Below are 23,725 nucleotides of genomic sequence, written 5' to 3'. Positions count from 1 at the left end.
GTTGGAATCACCTTGGGATTGCAAACCAAGCATGTTTAAAGTAAAACTGGGATGTTTAGAGTAAAACGAGCACAAGAAAAGTATAATGGGCATTGAAAAAGATAAAACAAGCAAAACAAATATAATAAGGGCAAAAAGGACACATTAAGCATAAATAAAGCAAGGTGACTGCATGTTTTTTGGCAAACTGCTGTGTTTTGGCATAAACTACTGTTTTGCATTGATTGAAGCTATTCAGGGCATAACTAGAGTTATTCGAAGCATCTCAGAGTGTGTAAAAGTGCATGTGAAGTTGTTCTATCTCACCGTTCATTCTTACAGATGGGTTCAGAGCCGATCCTCTGCTCTGAGGATGCCTACTACAAATCTCGAGGTCTTCAGGCAGCTCAAGGCCAAGTCCCTATCCCATGATGCACCTAGATTTACCTCAGATCTAGTTTGCCACTGCAATAGAGCGGAGGTCCCTCTCATAGCTTGGGCCAGTAAAAAACTTTTTAATTGAAAATTTATTATAATACTTTAAAAAATATTTTAATATTAATTTTTAGATACTTAGCTTAGCTCTTATAGCTTATTGTGTAGTTTCCCTTTCCTTGGTGTGCCTTTTTCTTAACTAGTTGTTAGCTCTTTTGGCCTCGTTTTATTTTAGGCCTTGTTAAATCTTTAATAGTAGTTTATATTGTAGTTGTGTGCCTTTGAGTAGTGACTTTTTCTATCACAGCTTTGAATATATTTAGTCTTTAGAGTTTAGATAAATAGTATAGAGTGTGTGTGTGCTGATTAGTATTTTAGCCCATAGTTTTAAAGGGGCTTGTTTGATATTTCTTGTTGGGTGTGTCTAGTTCTTTACAGCACCCTCTTGAGATTGTGTGTTACAGTATGGCTGACCATGCTAAAGATAAAAACCCTAAATCAGGGTTTAAGAAATGTCCTAAATGTGGACAGAAAATGTCTGTCATTGCCAGTCATGTGAATTGTGCACACTGTTTGGGAGCATTGCACCTGCAGGAAACCTGCTCCATTTGTCATTCTTTATCTTCTAGGGTTCTCCAGGAGAGAAAGAGAAAGTTAATCGACAGAGGTTTAGTCAAACCATCTTTTCAAGAATTGATGAGCTACCAGAACAGGTCTAGCAAATTCTCAGAGTCTTCTAAGGCTTCTACTTCTTCTCAGGTAAAGAAATCTAAAAAACCTTCGACATTGGTTCCACCAACCTCGGAGCCGACTGTCTTGTCCTTTCAGAGCCGGTCGCTGGTTCTGGAACCGGTATCCGAAGTGCCTCAGTCTCCACTCCTGCAATGTCTACCTCCTTCTATCCACTCATCTCGGTCTTCAATTAGCCTTTCCGATTTGTATGTGGATTGTGTGGTGCAGAAGCTTTTCCAGGCACCGGCCTTTGCTAAATTTTTGTTGGCTCCAACCCAAACAGCTTCAGATCCGAAGACTCTTTTACCATCTACTACTCTTCCTCCTCCGAGCCATACCGGTCCTTCGGAGCTGGAGGAGTCAGACTTGATGATCATTGAGCCTTCGGAGCCGACGCCTGCTCCAGTGTCCTTGGCTCCATTTACTCTAACATCCTCTGCGCCGATCGAGGAATCAAGGAGCCGACACTGTCTGGTCGGGTCCAGGGAGGATAGTCAGACCGACTTGTCGGTTCTGACTCTGCCTCTTGGGGCTTCGGCTCGTATGAGCTCGGCTCCTACCTATGGCTTGGAGCCCACTGTCCCGGTGCCGGGGGTATCAACGGTTTCTTCAGATCTGTCGGTCCCTTCTCATTGGAGCAGGGGTGCCTGTGAAGCCATGAGGAGAGTTATGTCTCCAAAGACATCTTCAACTTCAGATCTGACTACCTCCTCCCCAAAAGAGCCTGTGTCTGCTTCTGCTTCACAGATCCTTGCCAAGCACAGAGACCCAGAGCCTCAGGAAACCCCATTAGGTGGTCCATGCTCTTGTGAGACCTCACCAGAAGCCCCCACTGATGAGGTTCCCAGGAAGAGAATCTGTAAGAGGAAGCATATAGACACCCCACAGGAGTCTCTCACATCCGATACCGACTTGGATGAATCAGAAGGATCCCCATGGTCCCCCTCTAAGGATATCTTATTTGCTGAGATATTAGAAATCCTCAGGCAGATGGGTGACTGGCAGTCCACCAACCCTACTGAAGACGAGCCGGTTCTCCTGAAGGCTTTCGGGTCTTAGCCCTCCACCTCTTGGCTGTCTCCACCCTTCGATGAGCTTATGCAGCTGGTGTCACGAAGGGTGTGGGAGTCTCCGGATACCATGGAGCTTGTCCCCAGGAGGCCTAAAAAATGTATTTCTGCCCCCCAGGACAAATCCTTTCTTACTAAGGGAGTGGCAGTTGATGCCATGGTGGTGGCGGCAACCACCAAAAAGGAAATTTCAGAAACTTCCTCCTCTGTGCATCCTCCTAACAGAGATTCTAGGATCATGGATAGATATGGGAAGTGCACATACGGTTCAGTGACTTTTGCACTGCGTTTGCTCAACTATCTAACCCATTTTACTAGACTGTAAAGAGATCTCCTAAAAGAGCTCGGAGATACTCTTCAGGGTACAGTAGCTGCAGGAGCTTCAGATAAAGTTGCCTCTCACCTTGCTACCCTCAGTTCCATAGTAAACTCGTCCATGCACCTCATTTCATATGCAGCTCATGGAGCGAGTAGGGCACTGGGTACAGGAATTGCTCTTGGGAGACACTCTTGGATGCGCTTGTGTTCCTTCACAGAGCCATTTAAGTCATCCTTTGTCAGTACCCTTTTTGATGGCTCATCCCTTTTCAGGCCCAAAGTTAAGGAAACTTTGACCAGGTGTGAGCAGGAAGGAAGGACTCTGTCTGCCGTCAGAGTCTGTTTTTCCACCCCTACCAGACCCTACCCCAAGGGTTAAAGGGGAGGAAAGATGTGGTTCCATAAAGCCCAAGGAGCCTTACCAGACACACATGGTGAACCCCACTCCAGGGGCAGAGGAGGGGGCAGTAATGGAAGATGCCGCCCTCGCGGCAGTGGGGGTCCGCAAAACCAGGGCGACAGAGATCAGTTCTTTGGGAAGCCCTACCAGCGCTCCTGAAAGGAGGCCTGACTGTCCTACTCTGGAGGCAGTCGGGGGTCACTTATCTTTGTATCCAGATGCCTGGCTCAAAATAACAAATGACAAGTGGGTACAAAGTATAATTTCCAGAAGATATTTCATTCCTTTCACCACGCCCCCTCCACTGACAAGAAAAATCCCGGACGTTCCACCCAGTTACAGGGAACATGCAGCAATAAAGGTCCGAAGTCATCCAACCAGCCCCAGCAGACCAGATAGGAAACGAAACTTACTCAAGATTCTTTTAGTTCCAAAAGAGACAGGGGACTGGAGACCTAATTTGGACCTAAGCAGACTAAACAGATCTGTCAAGAAAGAGAAGTTTCGGATGGTCACGCTTCAGTCGATACTTCCCTTTTTAGGAAAAGACAATTAGATGTACTCGATAGATCTTCAGGATGCGTACTACCACATAAAAATGGCGAGACCATCCAGGGATCATCTGCACTTCCAGCTGGGAGCCAATCATTACCAGTTTCGAGCCCTGCCCTTTGGTTTCATTACAGCCCCCTGGGTGTTCACCAAATGTATGGCAGTTGTCACGACTCACCTGAGACGTCTAAGATTCCAGGTGTTTCCGTACCTAGACGAGTGGCTCCTCACCGCCACCACCAGGCATCAACTCATACAAGCCAGGGACACCACTGTTTCACTCTGCAGTCATCTGGGCATTACAATAAACTCAGGAAAATCTGCCTTGTCGCCATCACAACATACCGTTTTTATCGGAGCAAAATTGGACACCACCACCACCACTTTGAGACTTCCAGCAGAAAGAGTCCTTATACTCCGTCAACAGGTCTACAATATCATATCCAGAAACAAAGTTCCAGCATCAGAAGTACTAAAATTGTTAGGCAGAAGGGCAGCCGCAATATTAGCCATACCGTTGGGTCATGTGCACATGCGGATTCTGCAATGGCTGTTGTTCACTCAATGGTCTTACCAAGAGCTCCCATTGTCTCATCTTATAATGATCACAAAGAAATGCAAAAAGGATCTTCAGTGGTGGTTGACCTCTCTTCATGTCACAGTAGGTCGTCCTTTTGTTCTACCCCCACCAGCGGCCACAGTGACCACGGATGCTTCACTGATGGGGGAGGGGGGCATTTTCAGGGAAGGACAACCCAAGGCACATGGACCGGTCAGGAGACACATCTGCGTATCAGTGTCCTAGAGATGAGAGCAGCACTTTTAGCATTGCAGTACTTCCAGGACTCTCTTCCTCTGGATACAATTGCGACTCAGACAGACAACATGTCAGTGGTCTGGTGCTTGAACAAACAAGAAGGAACTAGGTCCTACCCCCTTTGTCACGAGACCCTAGGAGTATGGCAATGGGCTACATCCACCCATGGTTCTGTTAGCAATGCACATCCCAGGGAAATCCAACGTGATAGCAGACAAGCTGAGCAGAGCAATTTTGTTGCCTCACGAGTGGTCCTTCAAGAAAGAAACAGCGGACAGAATATTCCGCAGGTGGGGCCAGCCTTGCTGCAACCTTTTCGCCAACCACATGAACACGAAATGCAGAAGCTACTTTGCCCTGATACCCCCTCCGGGAGAAGCCCCAAGGGACGCACTCGTACACGATTGGCCTCTGGGTCTCCTCTATGCATTCCCACCAATTCCATTGATACCCAAAGTAGTGCAGAAAGCAAAAGCCGTGGGAAGTACCATCATTCTAATAGGCCCTCATTGGCCTTGTCAGATTTGGTAACCCTTCCTTTGACTTCATCAATTGGAGGACCCCTGGATTCTGGACCCAGTTCCAGATCTGACGCACCTGTCACAGGAACTTCATCCCTCTCTTCAGTCCCTGAAGCTGACAGCTTGGCTGCTCCAATTCCCATCATAGCCAGGTTCAATAACCTTTCTAGTGAGACGCAGCAAATTCTAATATCCTCTCATAAACCCTTTATGAGGAAGCTATACCTTAGCAAATGGAAAACAAAAATTCTATATGGGCCTCTGAAAACAACATTGATCCCTGCCTAGTCCCTATGGCCTCTATACTAGTGGTCTTGACCATGATTTTCAGCAAAGGTGCTGCAGCAGCAACAGTTCAGGTTCACCTTGCTGCTGTCTCTAATTTTCACCTTGGATATGAAGGGTTGAACACAATGTCACACAAACTATCCAAAGCCTTTGTCAAAGGGACTTTTCATCTCAGACCACCTGTGAAATCCCCGTATACCCCATGGAATCTAAATGTTATGCTTTCTCACATTATTCTCCCTCCATTCGAACCAGCTTCCTCGTGTGATTTGAAGTATTTGTCATGAAAGACTATCTTTTTAGTAGCTATCACTTCTGTCCGCAGAGTGTCAGAGCTTCAAGCCTTGTCCATTAAGCCTCCTTATTTGAGTTTCCATGCTGACAGAGTCTCACTATAAACTAATCCCTCCTTTTTGCCTAATGTTTGTACTGAAGCTAACCTTAACCAAATTATTGATTTGCCAATATTCTTCCCCAGTCACTCCAACAACTTAGAATATATGCTGCACAAGTTTGATGTTCATAGACAGCTCAGATTTTACTTGGATAGGACAAAAGAGTTTAGGAAATCAGAACAGCTTTTCGTTTCCTTTTCAGGTTCCAGAAAAGGTATGCCAGTGGCAAAAACAACTCTGTCTAAGTGGTTATCCTGTTGTATCACATCTGTTTATTCAGCTGCTAATATGCCCTTACAACACAGAATTAAGGCTCATTCTATCAGAGCAGTGTTTACATCCTCTGCTTTTTCTGCTAGACTTCCCATAGACAACATTTGTGCAGCAGCCACTTGGTCAAGACCTCATACCTTTATCACTCATTACAAAGTTGACAGGGCCTCCTTTGGGTGTACTGTCCTGAAAAACATGCTCCCGTGAGCCACCTGAGATAGATGGTGCTTGGGATGCTACCCATCTGTAAGAATGAACGTCGAGATAGAACAACTTCACATAAAGAAGTTATGTAACGTTCCATGTGAGTTGTTCATCTCGCCTTCATTCTTACTTCTCACCCTCCTACCCCCTCCAGGGTTTTTCGAAGATCGAGATGCTAGATTCTTCCTGGTTGCTCAACCCTTCTATACCTTTCTCTTATAGAGTGATAGAATGACATATAGTATTATTATATGCAGCAAACAAGATCTGAGGTAACTCTAGGTGCATCGTGGGATAGGAACTTGGCCCCGAGCTGTCTGAAGACCTAGAGCTTTGTAGTAGGCCGATCCTCGGCTCCGAACCCATCTGTAAGAATGAAGGCGAGATGAACAACTCACATGGAACGTTATGGTAAGTACATAACTTCTTTTTACAGTGTGTGCTTATTACTGTGCATTTATTCCAAAAAGTTTGTGTCCAAAGTGCTATTATTTCATAAAGTGCAGTCAAAATACGGCCATTTCAAAAAGTTTCTTGTGCTGGGTCTGTCTATTCGCAAGGTGCTGCCATTACAGAGTGTCTCTTGCACTGTAAAGAGTCATTTAGCAAAGTACAGCCATTTTGGGAAAGTTTGTGTGCTGTGTACTGTTTATTCACAGATGTAATTACTTTGAAATGTTTTTACTCTGAGCTTCTTCTGCCCAGTTCATTTCACAGTGCGGTTATTTTGAAATGTTTCTTACACTGATAAGAGGTGATTTCTTGCAGTACAGTAATTTCAGGAGTATTCTTGTGTCTGAGAGACTTATTTCGCAAAGTTCAGTTATTCAGAGGCTTGTTGTGCTATTGGGCATAGTTGCAAATACTGGCAATACATTTCAGGCATATATGCAAGTGTGCAGGCGTGTACAGTTAAAAGTGGACTTGGGTTGCATTGTGTTTTACTATAATTTTTTGGCAGGCGGATTTCGAAAACCATCACTACTTGTATTTGATCAGAATATTGCAGAGAATTGGAGACTATTTGAGCAAGAGTACAATATTTTTATAGAAGCAACTTATTCTGACAAAGATGCATGCACCAGGGCATTCATTCTGCTAAACCTAGCTGGGTCAGAGGCCACTGAAGGGGAGCGTTCATTTGTGTATGCACCAGTAGTATGTGAGGGAGTAGGTGAAAACTATCATATTGTTATACAGGCTGAATCAAGGGAAGACCTCGAGTGTTTGAAACGCAAGTTCAGGGAAATGTGTAATCCTCAGACAAATGTTACATTAAGAGAGGCATTTATTTTACACAAGAGATTACAAGCAAGGGGAAACTTTTGCAGCTTAGATTACCGACCACCTGAGAAACAGAGTTAAAATGTATAGGTTTGGTGATTTAAAAGATTAGTTAATAAAGGACAGGCTTGTATGTGGTATTAATAGTGCTGCAGTGAGAAAGATTTTGCTTTGTGACAGAGATTTAACACTGAGCAAAGCTATTGAGATTTGTCAAGTCCATGAGGTTACAGAAAAGCACACAAGTATGCTTGTCAAGTCCATGAGGTTACAGAAAAGCACACACGTATGCTTGCATGTGATAAGAGCATGGTTTCAGCAGGCTCCAGAGCAAATGTAGACAGCATGCAACACGTGGCTAGTAGAAGCAGGCCTAAGCACATGGCAGCTGTAACCCTTGTGGGTGTGGCATGTAAAACTCGTAGTTTTCCAGCAAGTTCTAAGAAAAGGACATGCTCAGTGGAGTACAAGGCTGAGTCAGCAAAACCCAAATCAAGCTTTATTGTTAACTGTCATAGTTGTGGTGCTAATCATGAGTCTAAAAGAGAAAACTTCTTAGCATTTGGTCAGCAATGCCACAAGTGTACAAAATGGAACCATTTTCAAATGTTTTATAAATCAAGTAAACCTCACACAGGTATAAAGAAAGGTCACATAAAAAGCAAGTTGATCACACAGAGAGCTGCAGCTCTACTTTCTACATACATAGTGTGTCAGTGATTGGTGAAAGGGTTGATGCAGTAGATTTATTGGCAAAGAATGAAGTGTTTTGTACTGTCCAGATAAGCTCAAAGTAGACACTGGTTCAAAGTGTAGTGTTATGTCAGCAGACACTTTTGATAAGGTGAGAGCTGGTGAGCAACTTATGGTGGCCAGTTGTACGAAACTTGTTGCTTACAGAGGTGAAGAAATTCAGACCGAAGGCTCAGTAGTAGTTTCATGTTATTTGACTAGGTACTGGTACATCTCACTATTTTATGTAGTCTAAAGACCTGTGCAGTCATTATTGGGTCTCAGAGAAAATTTGAGAATGAATTTGCTTTCCTTTACCAAAGAAGTTCATCATATAAGCACATCTCCTAGTTCCAGTTTTACTGGAGCTATTTTTTTCAGAGTAGGCAAACTTCCAGTTGTGTATTCTGTGAAGTTAGACCCAGAGGTCAGTCCAGTGGTCAGTCTGGCAAGAAAAGTTCTGGTAGCTATGCAGTATAAGGTCAAAGCTCAGTTGGATAAAATGGTGCAGCAAAGTGTAATTTGTCCAGTCACAGAACCAACTGAATGGGTATCATCCATGGTAGCAGCCCACAAAAAAGGCTCAGACAAAATCAGATTATGTATTGACCCAAGATTTGAACAAAGCATTAAAGAGATCACATCATCCTATGTGCACAGTTGAGGAAGTCGCAGCCCTCATACCGAATGCCACTGTTTTTTTCTGTCTTGGATGCATAAACTTCATTTTGGCAAGTAATGCTTGATCACAAATCTTCACTACTGACTACTTTCAGTACCCCATTTGGAAGATATAGATACCTCAGGATGCCATTTGGAATAAATTCTGCAAGTGAAGTCTTTCAGCATGCAATGGAGCAAATTTTTTCGGGTTATCCTTGTGCCATAATAGTAAATGATTTATTGGTTAGAGGCAGTAGTGAAGCAGAGCATGACAGAGATCTTAGAAGAGTTCTAGACAGAGCATGTGAAGTGAACGTAAAGCTCAATCCTCTGAAGTGCAAATTACCAGAAGTTACATATGTAAGCCATTTATTTACTAGCACAGGCTTGTGACCAGACCTGTCCAGGCAAGCAGCCATTCTTGAGATGCCTGCACCAGATAATGTTCAAGCACTACAATGTTTGGTATGGTCATCTACCTAGACAAGTTTATACCAGACTTCAGTGAGTTGACAGCACCTTTGAGAATGCTAACGTGCCAAAATTTTACATGGTCTTTCACCAGAGAGCATTTGAAGGCCTTAAGCAGAAAATTGCCACCCCAACTGCTTTAGAATACTATGATGTCAGTAAACCAGTAACTTTCCTGTGATGCTTCAAAAATTGGTCTTGGCGCAGTTATTCTTCAAGAAGGCAGACCAGTAGTCTATACATCTAGATCTCTTACCCAAACTGAAATGCTATATGCTCAAATTGAGAAATAACTTTTGGCAGTAGTATTTGCATGTTTAATGTTTCATGATTATATCAATGGTCGAGCTATTCAGATTGAAACTGATCACCAACCTTTAGTCATTATTTTAAAGAAGCCTGTGTATTCATCTCCAGAGAGATTACAAAGAATGATACTCAACTGCAAAAGTACAACTTCAAAATGATCTGTACAAAAGGAAAACTTCTTTATCTGGCTGATATCTTATCCAGATCGCCCAGAAATACCACTGAACAGCTTCATGCAGAGAATTTTGACTTTGATATCATGGAAGTGCATAATTTTTCTACCACGAGACTTGATGAGCTGAGAGATCATACAAAGACTGATCCAATTTTGTAAATCTCAGCCACTGCATTAATGTTGGATGGTCATCAAAACAATCTAGTGTACCACCTGAAGTGCAAACTTATTTTCCTTATAGAGATGAGATGCTGATTGAAGATGGTGTTATTTTCGAAGGTCTTAAAATTGTCGTTCCTGCTTCCTTACAACATGAGTATATCCAGATTTTGCATTGTGGTCACCCAGGTTCCAAATCTACCAAAAGAAGGGTGAAAGGGCAAGTATTTTGGCCTTCTCTACCAAAAGACACTGATAAAGTACTTTCTCCTTGTTCAGTATGCAATAGTACTAAACCGCATTTGCAAAAAAAAACACTTCAGCTAAGTCAAGTTCCTGAACTATCTTGGTCAACAGTAGCCACTGATATATTTGAGTGGAACAATCAGTATTAGTGTTGGTAAACAGTTATTCGAACTGGTTTGAGATTGATTTTCTACCTTATCTAAACGTCCACTGCTGTTATCACAAAGTTTAAATTTTCATTTCTCAGTCCTTGGTAGTCCACACAAAGTTATTTCTGACAATGTACCCAATTTACCAGTAAGTTAATTTCAGAAATTTGCAAAACAATGGGACTGTACATGTTACTAGTAGTCCAGAATATCCACAGTGAAATGGACTGGCTGAATGTGCAGTACACAGTGCAAAGCAATTATTAGAGAAGTCAAAGTGTGATAATACCTATGTCTTTTTGAATTTACTCAATCTCAGAAACATACCTGATGATGATATATTTGCTCAGAGACTTCTATCTAGACAAACCAGAACAACACTGCCTGTCAGTTCCAATGTGTTGAGGCCTAAAGCAAAGAACATCAGAACAATCAGAGCCCAATTATACAGAAAGCATTCCTTCCAGAAGTCCAGCTATGATAAATCAAGCAGATTTCTTCATCCATTGAAAGAAGGAGCGAGAGTAAGGATACAAATGGCGAAAGGTTTCGACTGGATTTGTCAATTAACAAGTATATGTATCGAGTTGAGATCCTGCTTCATAAAATTTGAAGGTGTGGAATACAGGAGAAATCACAGACATTTTCTTCCTGTATCAGAATCTATTATCACAGCATTGCTCTTGTGATATAGACTCTAAATCTCAGAACAATCCAGACAATGTTCCTGTTGCAGAATGTGTCATAAATTCTACTTCCATTCCTGATGATGTTCCTGATGTTCCCAAAGTTGAACATTCTCTAGAGACAGTCCCAGTTGCTTAACCTAATTCTAATTTTTATGTCACATGATTTGGTCATATTTCCAGACCTAGTGTGAAATACACAGCAAACTGGACATAATTGTCTGTATGTATTTAGTTCTGAATAATTGCATGCCAAAGAATTATATCAGTTGCATGTCAATTGTTGTCGTCAATAATGCATGACTTATTTCTCAAAGAGGGAGGATGTAGAATAGTGTGTGTATGTTGTACCTTTAAGAAGTGTTTCAAGGACAGCATGTGCATATAAACAGAGAGCACATGCTAGCTTCAGTGCCATTTTGAGAGTGCAGCCAGAGAGTAAACATGCATGATGTGTGATCGCTAATTTGTTTATAAGTTTATCTAAGTTAAAATTATTCAATCATGATGTGTTTGTACATAATAAAGCTGCTTGAACAGAACCCACGAATGCTCATCTGTTTTATCCTGACTGTACAAGTGACATCACCCATCACAGTTGTAGAGTAGGTTATTGTCCTGGTAACAGACTCCAGTGGAGGCAGGGATGTAGATCAGGCTGACCAAAAATTCATGGAAAGCAAAGGCAGATTGCTGTCAGTGGAGAGTGTACCCATAGTAGCACACAATCTACATTGACATCACTGAATGCTGTGCTCAGCGTGTGACATTAAGGGTAACAGGTAGGCCAAAGAAGAGTAGCCTCCCCTAATCTCAGGATATCACCATAGCAGGATGCTTCTGCCTCTAGTCCGTCTTGCTAAAGAGATTGGGGGGGGGGTACAGTGGGGCACAAAATATTGTCAGCTGCAGAGGAGTATGTGCTAAAAACAGATGTGAAAAAATGCTACTTAGTTGCAGAATCTTAAGACTGGATGAGCAGGTGAGTTCAGTCCAGACTACTGAGTACAAGGCAGAATATACTGGTACTGAATCTCTTGAGGTTTTAGAAAAGGAGCAGTGATGTGATTCCTACATCTTATCGTCATTTCAAGCAACATGTGGTCACTGATGATGTCCTCCAGTATGACATCTGTTACAGTATTATCAGGAGCAAGCACAATCTTCCAAACAAGTATGCTTTTTCAGTGAGATATCTTGCCTGTTCTTGTATGTGGTGTAATTGTCTTTTTCGCTGTACCAGTCCATACATCTGTGTCGTGTAATACAAAAATGGATTTAAAGAATTTCTAGTCATTTGTTGAATTTTCCAGTCATCACCAGTTCATTTTTTTATTTTGATTACATACCACCATAGTGAATCTTCAACAAAATGGTGGAACATAAGGCCAAGGTAGGTTAATTCTTTTTTATATATTTTTATGTACTGAGAGGTTAACATAATTCCTCTCTGTTGAGTATGGAAGCTGGACTGATAAGTGAGAACATTGTGTAGAGTTCTTGTGATTGATGGCCAAATCACATGCTGTTTGTGTTTTCTGTCATCTAAATATGTTGGGCCCTGTTGTATAGAACCTGTATCTGCTTCAGAGAAAGTCAGAGGCTTCAGCTTCATTCATTATTTTTTGAAGGAGATGGGATTTCCATACCAGCCTAGACATCAGTGGCTACAATAAGAGGATTCAGTGCATCAGATTCCTAATAGTGACTGTCTAGGATTTTTTATGCCTACTGCTTCAAGGCATCTGCATGGTGTTGCTGTATATAATAGATGCCATTTGGCACATCTGGGCTGCACACTGGAGATTCCTTGGTTTGCTGTAGATGATATCAGTTTCAGTACAAGGTATTGGCTTTTGGTGTTTCATCTGTACTTTTGAGTGTTTACCACGGTGTTAGCCAACATAACATAATAACCTCATATTTTCCACTACCTAGAAAAACTTGCCCTGTTGAGGCAGTTACAGGTAGCATGCACACCTTGGATACAGCAGTTGTTTCAGACCCCATGTGGTATCCATAAACTGTAAAAAATCCTTTCTGGTCATGCTACAGACATTTTTGCTTTCATCACAAAAGAACTGGATACAATTTTGTAGTGATTATTTCTGTCTGAGGAGATGAGAATACAGCAGAGGTTAAAGTTATTGATCTGTGCACACCTCCTAAATTTTTACTGTGAGATTCAAATGCCTGAAGTGACAGATGTTAAACTGGACTGTGAAATGCCAGTGAGCAGAAATCCATAATTTTCTCATAGACCTTCTTTTATGTGAGATCTCTCTAACCAGACATTAAATTAGTGGCGAATTTTCACCAGTCTCAGTGTGGGCTTTCTCTTCTTGCTGTAAGGCACAGTTCAGGTCTTGAACACCAATGTTTTAAGTGATTGAGGGTGACACCTGGGTCTGTAGTGGTTTGGGAAGAGTAGCAGATCTTCCCAGAACATGGAGGAGAGATTCTGATAAACCAGCTGGAGTTGTGAACCATGTTTATTGCCAGAGTTCAGAAAGGAGAGATAAGACCAGAACCCTCTTGCTTTGTTCCAACATAATTTTGCTATAGTATGTGAACAAATATGGCAGCACATGTCAAACTCCTTCTGCAGAAAGATTATGCTTTTCTGACAGTCGGCTCTAGACTGCACCATCATTTTGACATTTATTCAAATCACAAAATCTAGACTGGTCATAGTCATGTGTCAGTGGCACACGCCAGAGAATTTCAGAAGTTAAACAATTAAAATTAAGATACACATATTAAAACAGTATGCCTTAAGCATACTTTCAAATACTGCACACTAAGTATAACTTGGAAATTAAATCTTCAGTCTACAAAGCTAAATCCCTATACAATCAACTAAGCCACAAAGCTTCAGAAACTGAACGGCAAAACAACAGTTGAAAACCAACAAATTTAATCTGAAATCTGTAGGCTCCTAATAAGTAATTAATTTGCAGATCACAAACATTGCAAGTATGCAGTTCATTTAAGGCATCCGTTAAAAATAAACTTAGTTTGTCTCAACTGAAGTTGTAGAACAGCCCACATCACAGCTCCTTCCCTTCGAAGCTTCTCCTCTGCTCTGAAATATGTAAAGCTGTCAAATGTTTATCAAACACATTGCTCCCCAGGGATGCAAGGAAAGAGTAATGCCAGGTTTTAAACACAGATTTGAAGAAACTTACTTTATGCATAACAGTTATTTTTTCCACCTTTTTTGTAAGCAGTATTGAAAATCAGCAATAAGACATGCTACTCAAATATATACTATTGTTATTCTAGTTTTAATTGCCATATAGAAACTTTCCTTTGTGTTTAGGAATATTTTTAAAGTGGTCTTATACCTCTCTTATTTACATCGGAATTTATTCATTTTTAAGTGAGAGGCATAGTTGCCATTTGCCTGAAGAAAATCTACAATTGTTTCACCTAAGTTCCAAGATGAGAATTGTACTGGACACGACCAAAGAACTTTAAAAATGGTCACGATGCTTATCTGATACAAATTTACATTTATCCTAATGAGATCGGTGTTCAGAAATTCTAGATCAGGGGTGGACAACAGGTGGCCCTAGGGTTACAATCTGGACAACCAAAGCATTTTATCTGGCCTCGATTTTTTTTTTTAAATTTATTTAACATTTGTTTACCTGGAGAGTCCAGTTGGGACAGAGCCCATTTTCAGCAGAGATCTGGGGAGAAATGCTCCAGATGCATGTCTTCGGAATGTTGAGGTATCCAGAGCACCTGGAGAAAACCCACGCAAATGCAGGGAGGCCATGCAGACTCCACACAGAAGGCACCCCAGCCAAGAATCAAACTGGAGAACCTCTTTTTGTGAGGCGACAACTCTAACCATTGCACTACTGCGCCTCACACAGTCTGTCCTGCAACAGACTGTTTCGAATGGACAGATACTTAATGGACATGGTAATGTGTCTACCCTCAAACAAGTATGGTAAGTGGCCCCTGAATTGTATGGTAAGTGGCCTCTGGGCCGAAAAGTTTGGACAGCCCTGTTCTAGATCAACCAGCTTGGGAAGATAGACTAAGATGGCAGAACAATCCAAGAAAAACACAAAAAGTATACTACTGAAAGGTAAGTAATGCTACTCTTTAGAGATACCTATTGTATCTAACAATCCAAAATGAGCTATTAATATACCCTTATCTGCAGTAGGACTGTTATTGTGGTAGCTGGATATAATGCTTTTGATACAAGAGCTTGAGGCAATGTGGTTTATCAAATTTTCAAGCATCCATCCTGAGATAAATAAATAATCTAAGCTTACTTTGTTACTCAGTATGTAGTAAATCTATAGAAATTATTAATGTGTGTTAAAATTCTGTTCGGCACACAGGCAGATTACTAGACTTGTGGGATATCACATCTCAGGAAAGTTTGAAGAAAGTACAGTAATGTGGAACCCATAATATTTAAGGCAGCACCCAGAGAATAATGATGACTTCTTTGTTAAAGGTATCAAGACTATAGTATGGAATATTCAAATGCAGTGGAGGAAGAAAGGTTGCTGCCTTTCCAGTAATTTTATTATTCTGCCTTTATAGTACTATAAACAAAGGCGATGATACTTAATACCCTAACCTTGTGTTCTTTTGTTCCTAGCTAAACGGCAGTGGTCAAGTCAAAGTCCCAGCGCACTACATTTCATCACAGATGCTGGCGCCACCTCCTCCCCCTGGCATGCCCCGACTGGCATTGCCACCTGAAACCAAATCAGCCACGACAACCACGGAGGGAGGAGCAGCTTCACCATCCTCACCCAGTAAGCAGTTGCATGCTTGCCTTCACATTTATACCTCCAGTGTGAATGAAGTTTTTCCCTGTCTGCCTCACTTTAGAGGTTATTTGTGGGACCCAAGCAGTATGTTTATTATTAAAAATAGATCTCAATAAAGGTACTGTAAAACCTGTTTGTGTATGTTAAGAAATAATATGTGTGTGTGTGTGTGTGTGTGTGTGTGTGTGTGTGTGTGTGTGTGTGTGTGTGTGTGTGTGTGTGTGTGTGTGTGTGTGTGTGTGTGTGTGTGTGTGTGCATGTGTGTCTGTGTGAGTGTATGTGTGTGTCTGTGTGTGAGGGTGCATGCATGTGTGTGTGTGTGTGTGTGTGTGTGTGTGTTTCACAAGTATAAGTAACAGCTATAACCAGTTGCATCTAACTCAGAGGTAGTTCCTTTAATACAGAGGTATTTTCATGTAACCAGCATGTATATGTTTATTAGTGTGATACTGCACTGCTGTGGAGTTCTACTTTTTGCATCATGTTTGCTGGAGAAGTATAGAGTTATGAGACAAAAAGTCAAAACTGTTATCTTATTTTGATCACTATGAATCACTGATTTTATTTCAAAGATGCTGTTGCATCAGGTACCACATGGTTGTATGATATGTGTCACACTCTCCAATCCCCGAAACCCTTTAAAAAAAAAAAAAAACTACCCTGTGCCTATGTGCCCTTTAAAAAAAACACTACCACTTATGTGGGAATCCACAAGTACTGGGCATATAGCCATGGTGGTTCTGTGTCCCATCTTCAGTTCATTCCACCAATTATGTTGTTAGCACTTTATGTAGCTTTCATTGTTGTTCTGCAGAATTAAAGCATTGTTGTACCATTTATTAATCAGCAGCAAATTTGAACAATCCTCCAGCGTTTACTTGACCATTAATATGGACCCTTGTTTTCACCAGCTCATTTGCCTTGGCAGATTCTGAAACAGTGCAGTCTGCTGTTTGTTGCCAGAATACTTACGCTTTTTTAACCTTCTCCAGTTGTTACATTACATCCTCATTCCCCTGTCACCTCAGGGCCACTCCCTCTATGCGTCATGTGGGGTAAATCCCCCTGTTTCAGCTGCAAGTTTGCCTTGAAGCCCATACTGCATAAACATCTCAAAAAGCAAAAGCCATTCATACGGCCATAGAAGAGTAATTATATTCCCCTAACTCCTCAAACCCGATTTCTGCTGTCATGGACCACTGCTATATTGATTTCAAACAAATTCACTCATGCACGTGCTCAAATCAGTTACAGCCTATGTTGCTTGGATTATGTGTGTTTAATCAAGTTCCATAGCTGCTGGCAGCATTTTCCAGTATGACACACACATGACACACAGTCTTTGCTAGATTCCATGACAGCAGTATGGCTAGCTATCTCCTTCCCCAGGACACATGAGCTGACATTGGCTCCTGTCTCTTTTCCTCTCTAATTGACTTTTCCAGCTTCCATCTCAGAAATTAGTCCTGGGCTGTCTGGTCACACTTAAGACTTTAATTCCTGTGCACTTCAGAGTCGTCTTTTTACCAGATTTTTAACTATATTCTGATATGCTGTTGTCAAAAGAATACAAAAGTTCATAACACATAAAATATATTCGTGAAACTGGAGGCAGTATCATCTAAGAGATCTTCTGAATGACTTTGTCTTTTTCAGCCCTAGTATATAAAATACAGCAGAACGTATCACTGAAAATAAGCAAAAAACATTTCTTCATGTTGTACTGCTGCTAATCTCACCAGATGAGGAGGGCTTTGATGTATACTACTTTAATATGTTCTTCTCCTCATTGTTGTAAAAAGTCCCAAGTGCATTGGTACCTGGCAGCCATGTTTGTGAGTTGCCTGTACAGTAAATCTGTATGTTTGTGCTTTCTTACCATGCAAAGCATTTCTGAGAACAGCAGCAGAATTTAAATTTGACAACAAGAGTTCATGTGTAAAGACAAACTGACAGAGAAGAACTCCATTTAAAGTAAGTGCTTTGCTTGAAGTAGGAGTGTGATGTTGACTGTCTTGTGCACCTGGTCATATTTAACAATCTCTTGATAACTAGAAAATCCTTGCTGGATATTTCCCTGTTAGAAAAACTGGTATAAAAGAGTGTGAAGGTAAAAAACTCAAAAGACAGGTGCTTACCCAAAGAGAATACATTAACTACCCAATGCAAGCACTCAAATTCCTTACCAGTGTTCAGAGACCTTTTATTGCTTTGGAATGTTCTTCAGCAGTACAGACTGTTCTTAAATGAATAAATATCCTTGATTTGAAGTCACTTTTTAGCACCCTTTTTATCCCTGCAGAGCACAAGCTCCCTCCTTCCTGTCCTTGTCTACATGGACTACCAGACACATTTTAGCTCCCTCAGGCCTGTCTTAACCAGTGTTCAGGGACAGTGAAGAGATCAAGAACCCTGGTAAAGTGTCACATCTGACCGGGATCAATTTCTGTTTTTATTATTTATAGGGTTGTGTATATAGTAGGTGTCAGTGCTAAACCATTCCTCTCTTCTGAAAGCGTCTGACTTCAACAGGATGTTGCGTCCACCTTCAGACAGCACATCACAATTGTTTCCCTGTTTTTTAGCAGGGAGAATAAACCATGATAGTATGGACAAGTGTGCACCTCTCTCCTTTCCCCAGGATGTGCATGTTGTGTACGATCCTTCCCTACTTGCACCATCAAGATTAGAAGCTACTGTTTGAACTCAGGTCGCCTAGGTCGCACTCAGGGCTTTATCCCTGTAAGCCACTGGCAAAAGCTCCTTGATGAAAAATTAGTTGATTTCTAAAAGGAGCTAACATCAAAAGCTACATTTCTGATAGTCAAACAGATGCAGATGAAACCAGTGTTTATATGAGTCTCAAATTTGTCCCAGCCTACAGTAAATGGATTAGACTTAGACTGTACATCATTACTAATTCATCAGCAAGTTTTTAAGCAAACAGCTTCCATTTTGCAGGCCCTCCATTTAGCAGACTCATTATTACAAGATGTTTAGCCATAAATGTCAGTTCTTTCACCATCATATTCATGAGAACAATTGTCAGTTGGTCCTTCACCACTGGCAATACTAACACTTGTATTGCCACATATCTTAATGAAACTGATATTGGTCGTACAATGTTGGTCCCGTCTGTGTATACTTCTAGTCATACTGGTATGCATGCAAAGCAGAAGGAATGTCTCCCTGTGCTACTTCATTTTTATTGGGCAGAACAAACCAGAATATATCTGACACAAGGAAGACGACGTGTGCCAAAGACAGTGTTAAGGAGGTCTCCATACAGACTTTCCTGTTTCATCTTAACTCATTCATGCTTTCATCTTGCAGTTAGGTTCTTGAAAGCTCTGTTGTGTGATCATGATGATACAGACTGTGTGTTCTGATTATCCTTGTCCTCTGGAATAGTCACTTATCTACACACTGAAATGAGTGGCACACTTTTCTTGTGGGGAACCTAATTACTCTTCTTCCTGAAAAAGATTAATGCTAGACTTGGGATGTTAGCCATTGATTATATCCCCATTGATTGTTTTCAGAACATGCTGGCATGTAGCTTTACTGATCTAGACAGACAGCTTCAAGCTCCCAAGGAGCTCCTTTTGATAAGCCAGAGCTTTACTCTAATCGTCAGGCTGATCTGCATTCTATCTCTCCTCCTTTGAAGTCAACATATTCATTAAAACCTTATTTAATTCCAGAAAATTGAGTCTTCTAGAGCTTTGCACATTCACGGATGGATTATCTAACACATTTTCAGTTCATCGGATCATAGGAGGTTACTAGACTATTGACCCTAGGACCCTTACAAGCCTAGCCAAGAGTTTATATCCCAAAAGAAACCTCAGTCAGCACCTGTTGCCCCTGATAATGAGGGACACAGATGAAACCCCTGGGACAAATTTGTGGCTTCCCATCCACTCATCAAGGTTGCTCTTGAAGAAGGTCAGTGAGGTGCTATGTTTGACATGTATGGGAAGTCTATTCCAGAAATGGGGCAGCCTCTGCGAGACAAACCTGTCTCTCCAGCAGGTTTTGTTGATGTCGCATAGTAGATTCAGGCCTTTTGAGCGGGTAATGTGTGAGGAGTTAGCCTTACGGATATGGAGCATCTCTAGTAGGGCAGGGACAGACATTGCCTTGTAGGCGAGACACAGATCACCCCTGAGCAATCTGTACGATACTGAATAGAGTGATAGTGATTTGAGCCTGTCCACATAGGACAGGTGTTGGAGGCCATGGATTTTCTTTGTGAGGTATTTCAGTGGCCTTTTCAGTTGGTGCAGATGTTTGGAGAGGTACATACCAAATGGGGTGTTATACTCAGTTATTGGTCTAATGAGGGAGGAGTATAGAGAGGTAATAACCTCCTTTTTCTGGATACAGTCCCTTTATTTATGAGATGAACCGAGTAAAAGGCTTTTCTGATCACTGCCGCTACATGATGGTCGAATGTGAGTTTGTTATCAACCTGAGTGCCCAGGTCTCTCACCACAGGTTATGCGCTTAGAGGGTTGCCACTGATGTGGTAATCAGTAGCGGCCATGTTTTTGCCAAATGATATGATGATACATTTGTTGCATTTATCTTGAGGCCATGACTTTGGCACCAGTCATTAGTTTCTGTAAGACCCTCTTGCAGTATGTAAACATCATTTGGGGAGTCAATGACAGCACCCAACTTATAGTCATCCGCAAACTTGGTCAGCCGCAAGCCTTTTGTCTTTGCTTGGAACTCTGAGAAGTAGATGCCGAACAGTTGGTGTCCCAGGACAAATCCCTGGGGAACTCCACTAGGACAGGTCTGCTATCGGAGGTGGAAGCGCCTATTTTGACTTTGAGGGCCCTGTCTGTGAGCCAGTTGGCCACCCACCTGATGAGACAGGGATTTACACCAAGTTGTGTTAGCAAGGTGTTTGATACTACAATGGCTGATACAGGTGACACAGATCTTGCCCTCTGCAGAGTCAGCCAACATTATTACTGCTGCAATAATCTCAGTAAACAGTCTAAGTATATCACTCAGTGTTCTGTTATATCACTGGGTACTTCAGTGAGATCCAGTGCAGTGGCATTATCTGTTAGACAATATGTCTGATTCGGGACCATACCTTTTGCAGATTAGCTTAAACATAAACTCCTTTTTGCCTGCATACACTTGCAGATCTTTTTTTGTTCAGGCAGAAAAACAAGTTTTTAACAGCAAGTAGTCCAAGTAAATGATTCATTCTGATTAAACAGTGAGCCCTTGTTCCAGTTTTTCAAGAAAGCATCCAGTTTATGTATGACTCCTGAGGAAGACCCTTCTACTCCTCTTTGAAGGGACTGCTATTTTGTCACACTTTATGCTTAAAAGGAGCCTCAACATGCATCATAATAGACTGTTCTTATGCTTCTTTTGATCCCATAATTCTACATTTGATTGACTTTGATTTAACTTACTTACTTCTTTGCATGTTTCATTATTGCTAAGACATAGCCTTTAGGCATTGCTGTATGTAATGGATAACATCTGATGCTATTCGTGTCATTATTGATCGCGGATGGGTCTTGGATCCGACCTTGGATCCAAGCCAGCAAAGTGAGCGACAGCTCCTGAGCTCAAGCTCCTCCCCTCCCCTTACTTTCTGTTACCCATAATCCAGCTCTCGTTTGCCTCGATTGTGAACGGACGTGTTCCTGCTGCTCAAGCTTACTATACTTCTAGATAAGTAAATTGTTTGGGTTATTTCTGTCTTCTTCTGTCTCTTTTTCCCTCTTCCCAATAAGGGTTTGTAGTAGTAGTAGTGTTTTAGGGTTAGTAGTAGATTCCCTCCCCCATTAGTTATTTCACTGGAAGTTAGTTTTTTTTCCCCTTTCTTCTTCTTCTTCTTCCCACTTTTGTGTGTGAGTGTGACTGTTTTGGGGTTTTTTTGTTATGGCTGAAAAACCCTCTGGTTTTAGATGCTGCTCCTCATGCTGTTGGAAGCTAGCTCCTGCCAACGCGCATGAGGAGTGCATCTACTGTCTAGGAGAGCCCCATTTGGAGATTGAATGTGATATCTGTGCAGGATTCAATCCCAGGGCTCTCCTAGACTCTAGGAATAAGTTGCTGCTGAAGGGGCTGGTTAAAGGGGGTTCCTTGGTCTCAGGCTCCCCCTCCAAAGCCCTTTGGAACCCAAGAGGAAGCCCTCTTCCTCTCAGGACTCCACTGCCAAACGGCCCAGACTCTTGGATCCATATACCCGGAAGTGGGTCCATCCTCGGGGGCATCGGCTGCGAAAGACTCAGATCCACCAGCCGGCTCTGACTCCTCCGAGGTTCGGAGGTCTTCGGATCTGAATGGTTCAAAATTCCCCTCAACTCCTACGACCTCGTCAGATCCATCTGTGAGGAATCTTGTTCACTCAGATCCATCCGGGCCTTTGGGTCTGACGGCTCCTTTGGAGCCAATTGTTATTATTGACTCTCCAGCCACCTCCGGACTCTTGGATCTGAGGAGGTCTAGCAGGTCCTCATCTAGCGACTGTAGGCACTCTACCCACTCATGCCATTCTTCAGTCTCCTGTCAGTCTACTAGAAGTTTGCTGCCATCTGATATGAACCTCTGGGTTGGCTTTGCCTCAGGCCGAGAAATACCCAGAGGCCACCGGGGGGGGGGGGGATGCTGGTTCAACGTTTTTGGACCATCCCTCCCCTTGGAGGCATCTGGCCTGGATAGCTCAGGTCGGATATCATCTGGGGATGTCAGTACTGTGCCAAGTTCTCCCGTCCCACCCCAGTCGGTCATGGCCGGTGGGGGGGAAGGTGGGGCTTCGTCCATTCCATCCGCCCTCTGGGCGATAAAGAGGACCATCTCTGGTTGGTCGGCAGCCTCATCCTTGCTCTGAACCCAACCCTGCCTGGTTCTGTTTTGGGTGGCCAGCCTGCATTATTGGTCCGGGGTCAGCCCCCCGGGATCGCCTTCAGAAGGGTATCACTCCATAGAGGGTGCCCTCCTCCTCTGAGTCTTCCCAGAGCCCATGGTGGAGGAGTCCCCTCGGAGGAGGACGTGCAAGAGGAGGCACGTAGACTCCCATCGAGAGTCACTCATGGAAGACACAGATTTTGAGGAAGGGGACGGGTCCTATAGACTACCATCCGAGGAGGTGTCCTTTGACAACATACTTGAAATCCTGAAAGAGCGAGGCGGTTGGCCTTCCCCCACCCCATCCTCCTGAGGAATCCGTGTTCCTGAAGGCATTTGGGGTGGGCTCTTCTACCTCCTGGGTGTCTCCCCCTGCAGATGAGTTAGTCCAGCTCATTGCCAGCAGGGCATGGAAGGAGTTGGACACAGTCAAACTGGTCCCTAAGAGGGCGGATACGTTCCTCAGTCCTCCCAAGGACAAACCATTCTGGAGTAAAGGTGTCCCTGTATATGCTATTGTGGTTGCCGCAGCCACCAAGAAAGAGCTCGTGGAACAGATCTCTACGGTCCCTCCCCCTAATAGGGAGTCTAGGGCAATTGACTGTTTTGGGAAGCGTGTGTATGCCTCAGCTACCTTCGGACTGAGGACTACAAATTATATGGCACACTTTACACGGCTGCAAAGGGATTTGATTCATAGGTTCATAGGTTGGTACTAGGCTACACCCCTAAGGCCTATACAAGCCTAACCATAACAATTCCCTGGCTATTTCTTCCCACAATATTTACTTCCCTGGACCCCTGTCTAGCAGGGCGACTGACGTAATCCCCAAGGTGAATTTCCTATCTCCCATCTAATCGTCAAGGTTCCTTTTGAAGAGGGCCAAAGAGGTGCTCTGGTTGACATGTATGGACAGTCTATTCCAGAGTCTGGGGAGTCTCTGGGTCAGGAACCTATCCCTCCAGCATGTTTTGTTCATTGTGATGACAAGGTTTAGATCCCTGGAGCATGTGGCTCTGAGGGATTGGGATTTCTTTAAGTGCAGCATGTCCTACAGCTCTGGGTTTGACATGGCCTTGTATGTTAAGCAGAGATGGTCTCTGAGTAGACGATATGCGACAGAGTATAGCTGGAGTTTTAGATGGTCAACATAGGGCTTCTGCTTTAGGCCTG

General features: G+C 42.6%; 1 protein-coding gene across 4 annotated transcripts in view; it reads left to right on the top strand.

Annotated features, from left to right (window-relative positions):
• NFIC (nuclear factor I C) overlaps window positions 1–23,725 on the top strand; it is a 1,851,273-nt gene that overhangs the window by 1,535,091 nt on the left and 292,457 nt on the right. For all 4 annotated transcript variants that reach the window (XM_044054106.1, XM_044054104.1, XM_044054105.1 and 1 more), the window contains exon 9: window positions 15,489–15,648. In XM_044054106.1, the coding sequence (XP_043910041.1) occupies window positions 15,489–15,648 (160 nt within the window). The remainder of the gene's footprint in view (window positions 1–15,488; window positions 15,649–23,725) is intronic.

Source organism: Protopterus annectens, chromosome 13.part0 (assembly GCF_019279795.1).
Source record: "Protopterus annectens isolate FY-2018-M chromosome 13.part0, PAN1.0, whole genome shotgun sequence".
NCBI lineage: Eukaryota > Metazoa > Chordata > Ceratodontiformes > Protopteridae > Protopterus > Protopterus annectens.
Note: the sequence above shows the minus strand (reverse complement) of the source record. Positions and strands in the feature narration are given on the sequence as shown.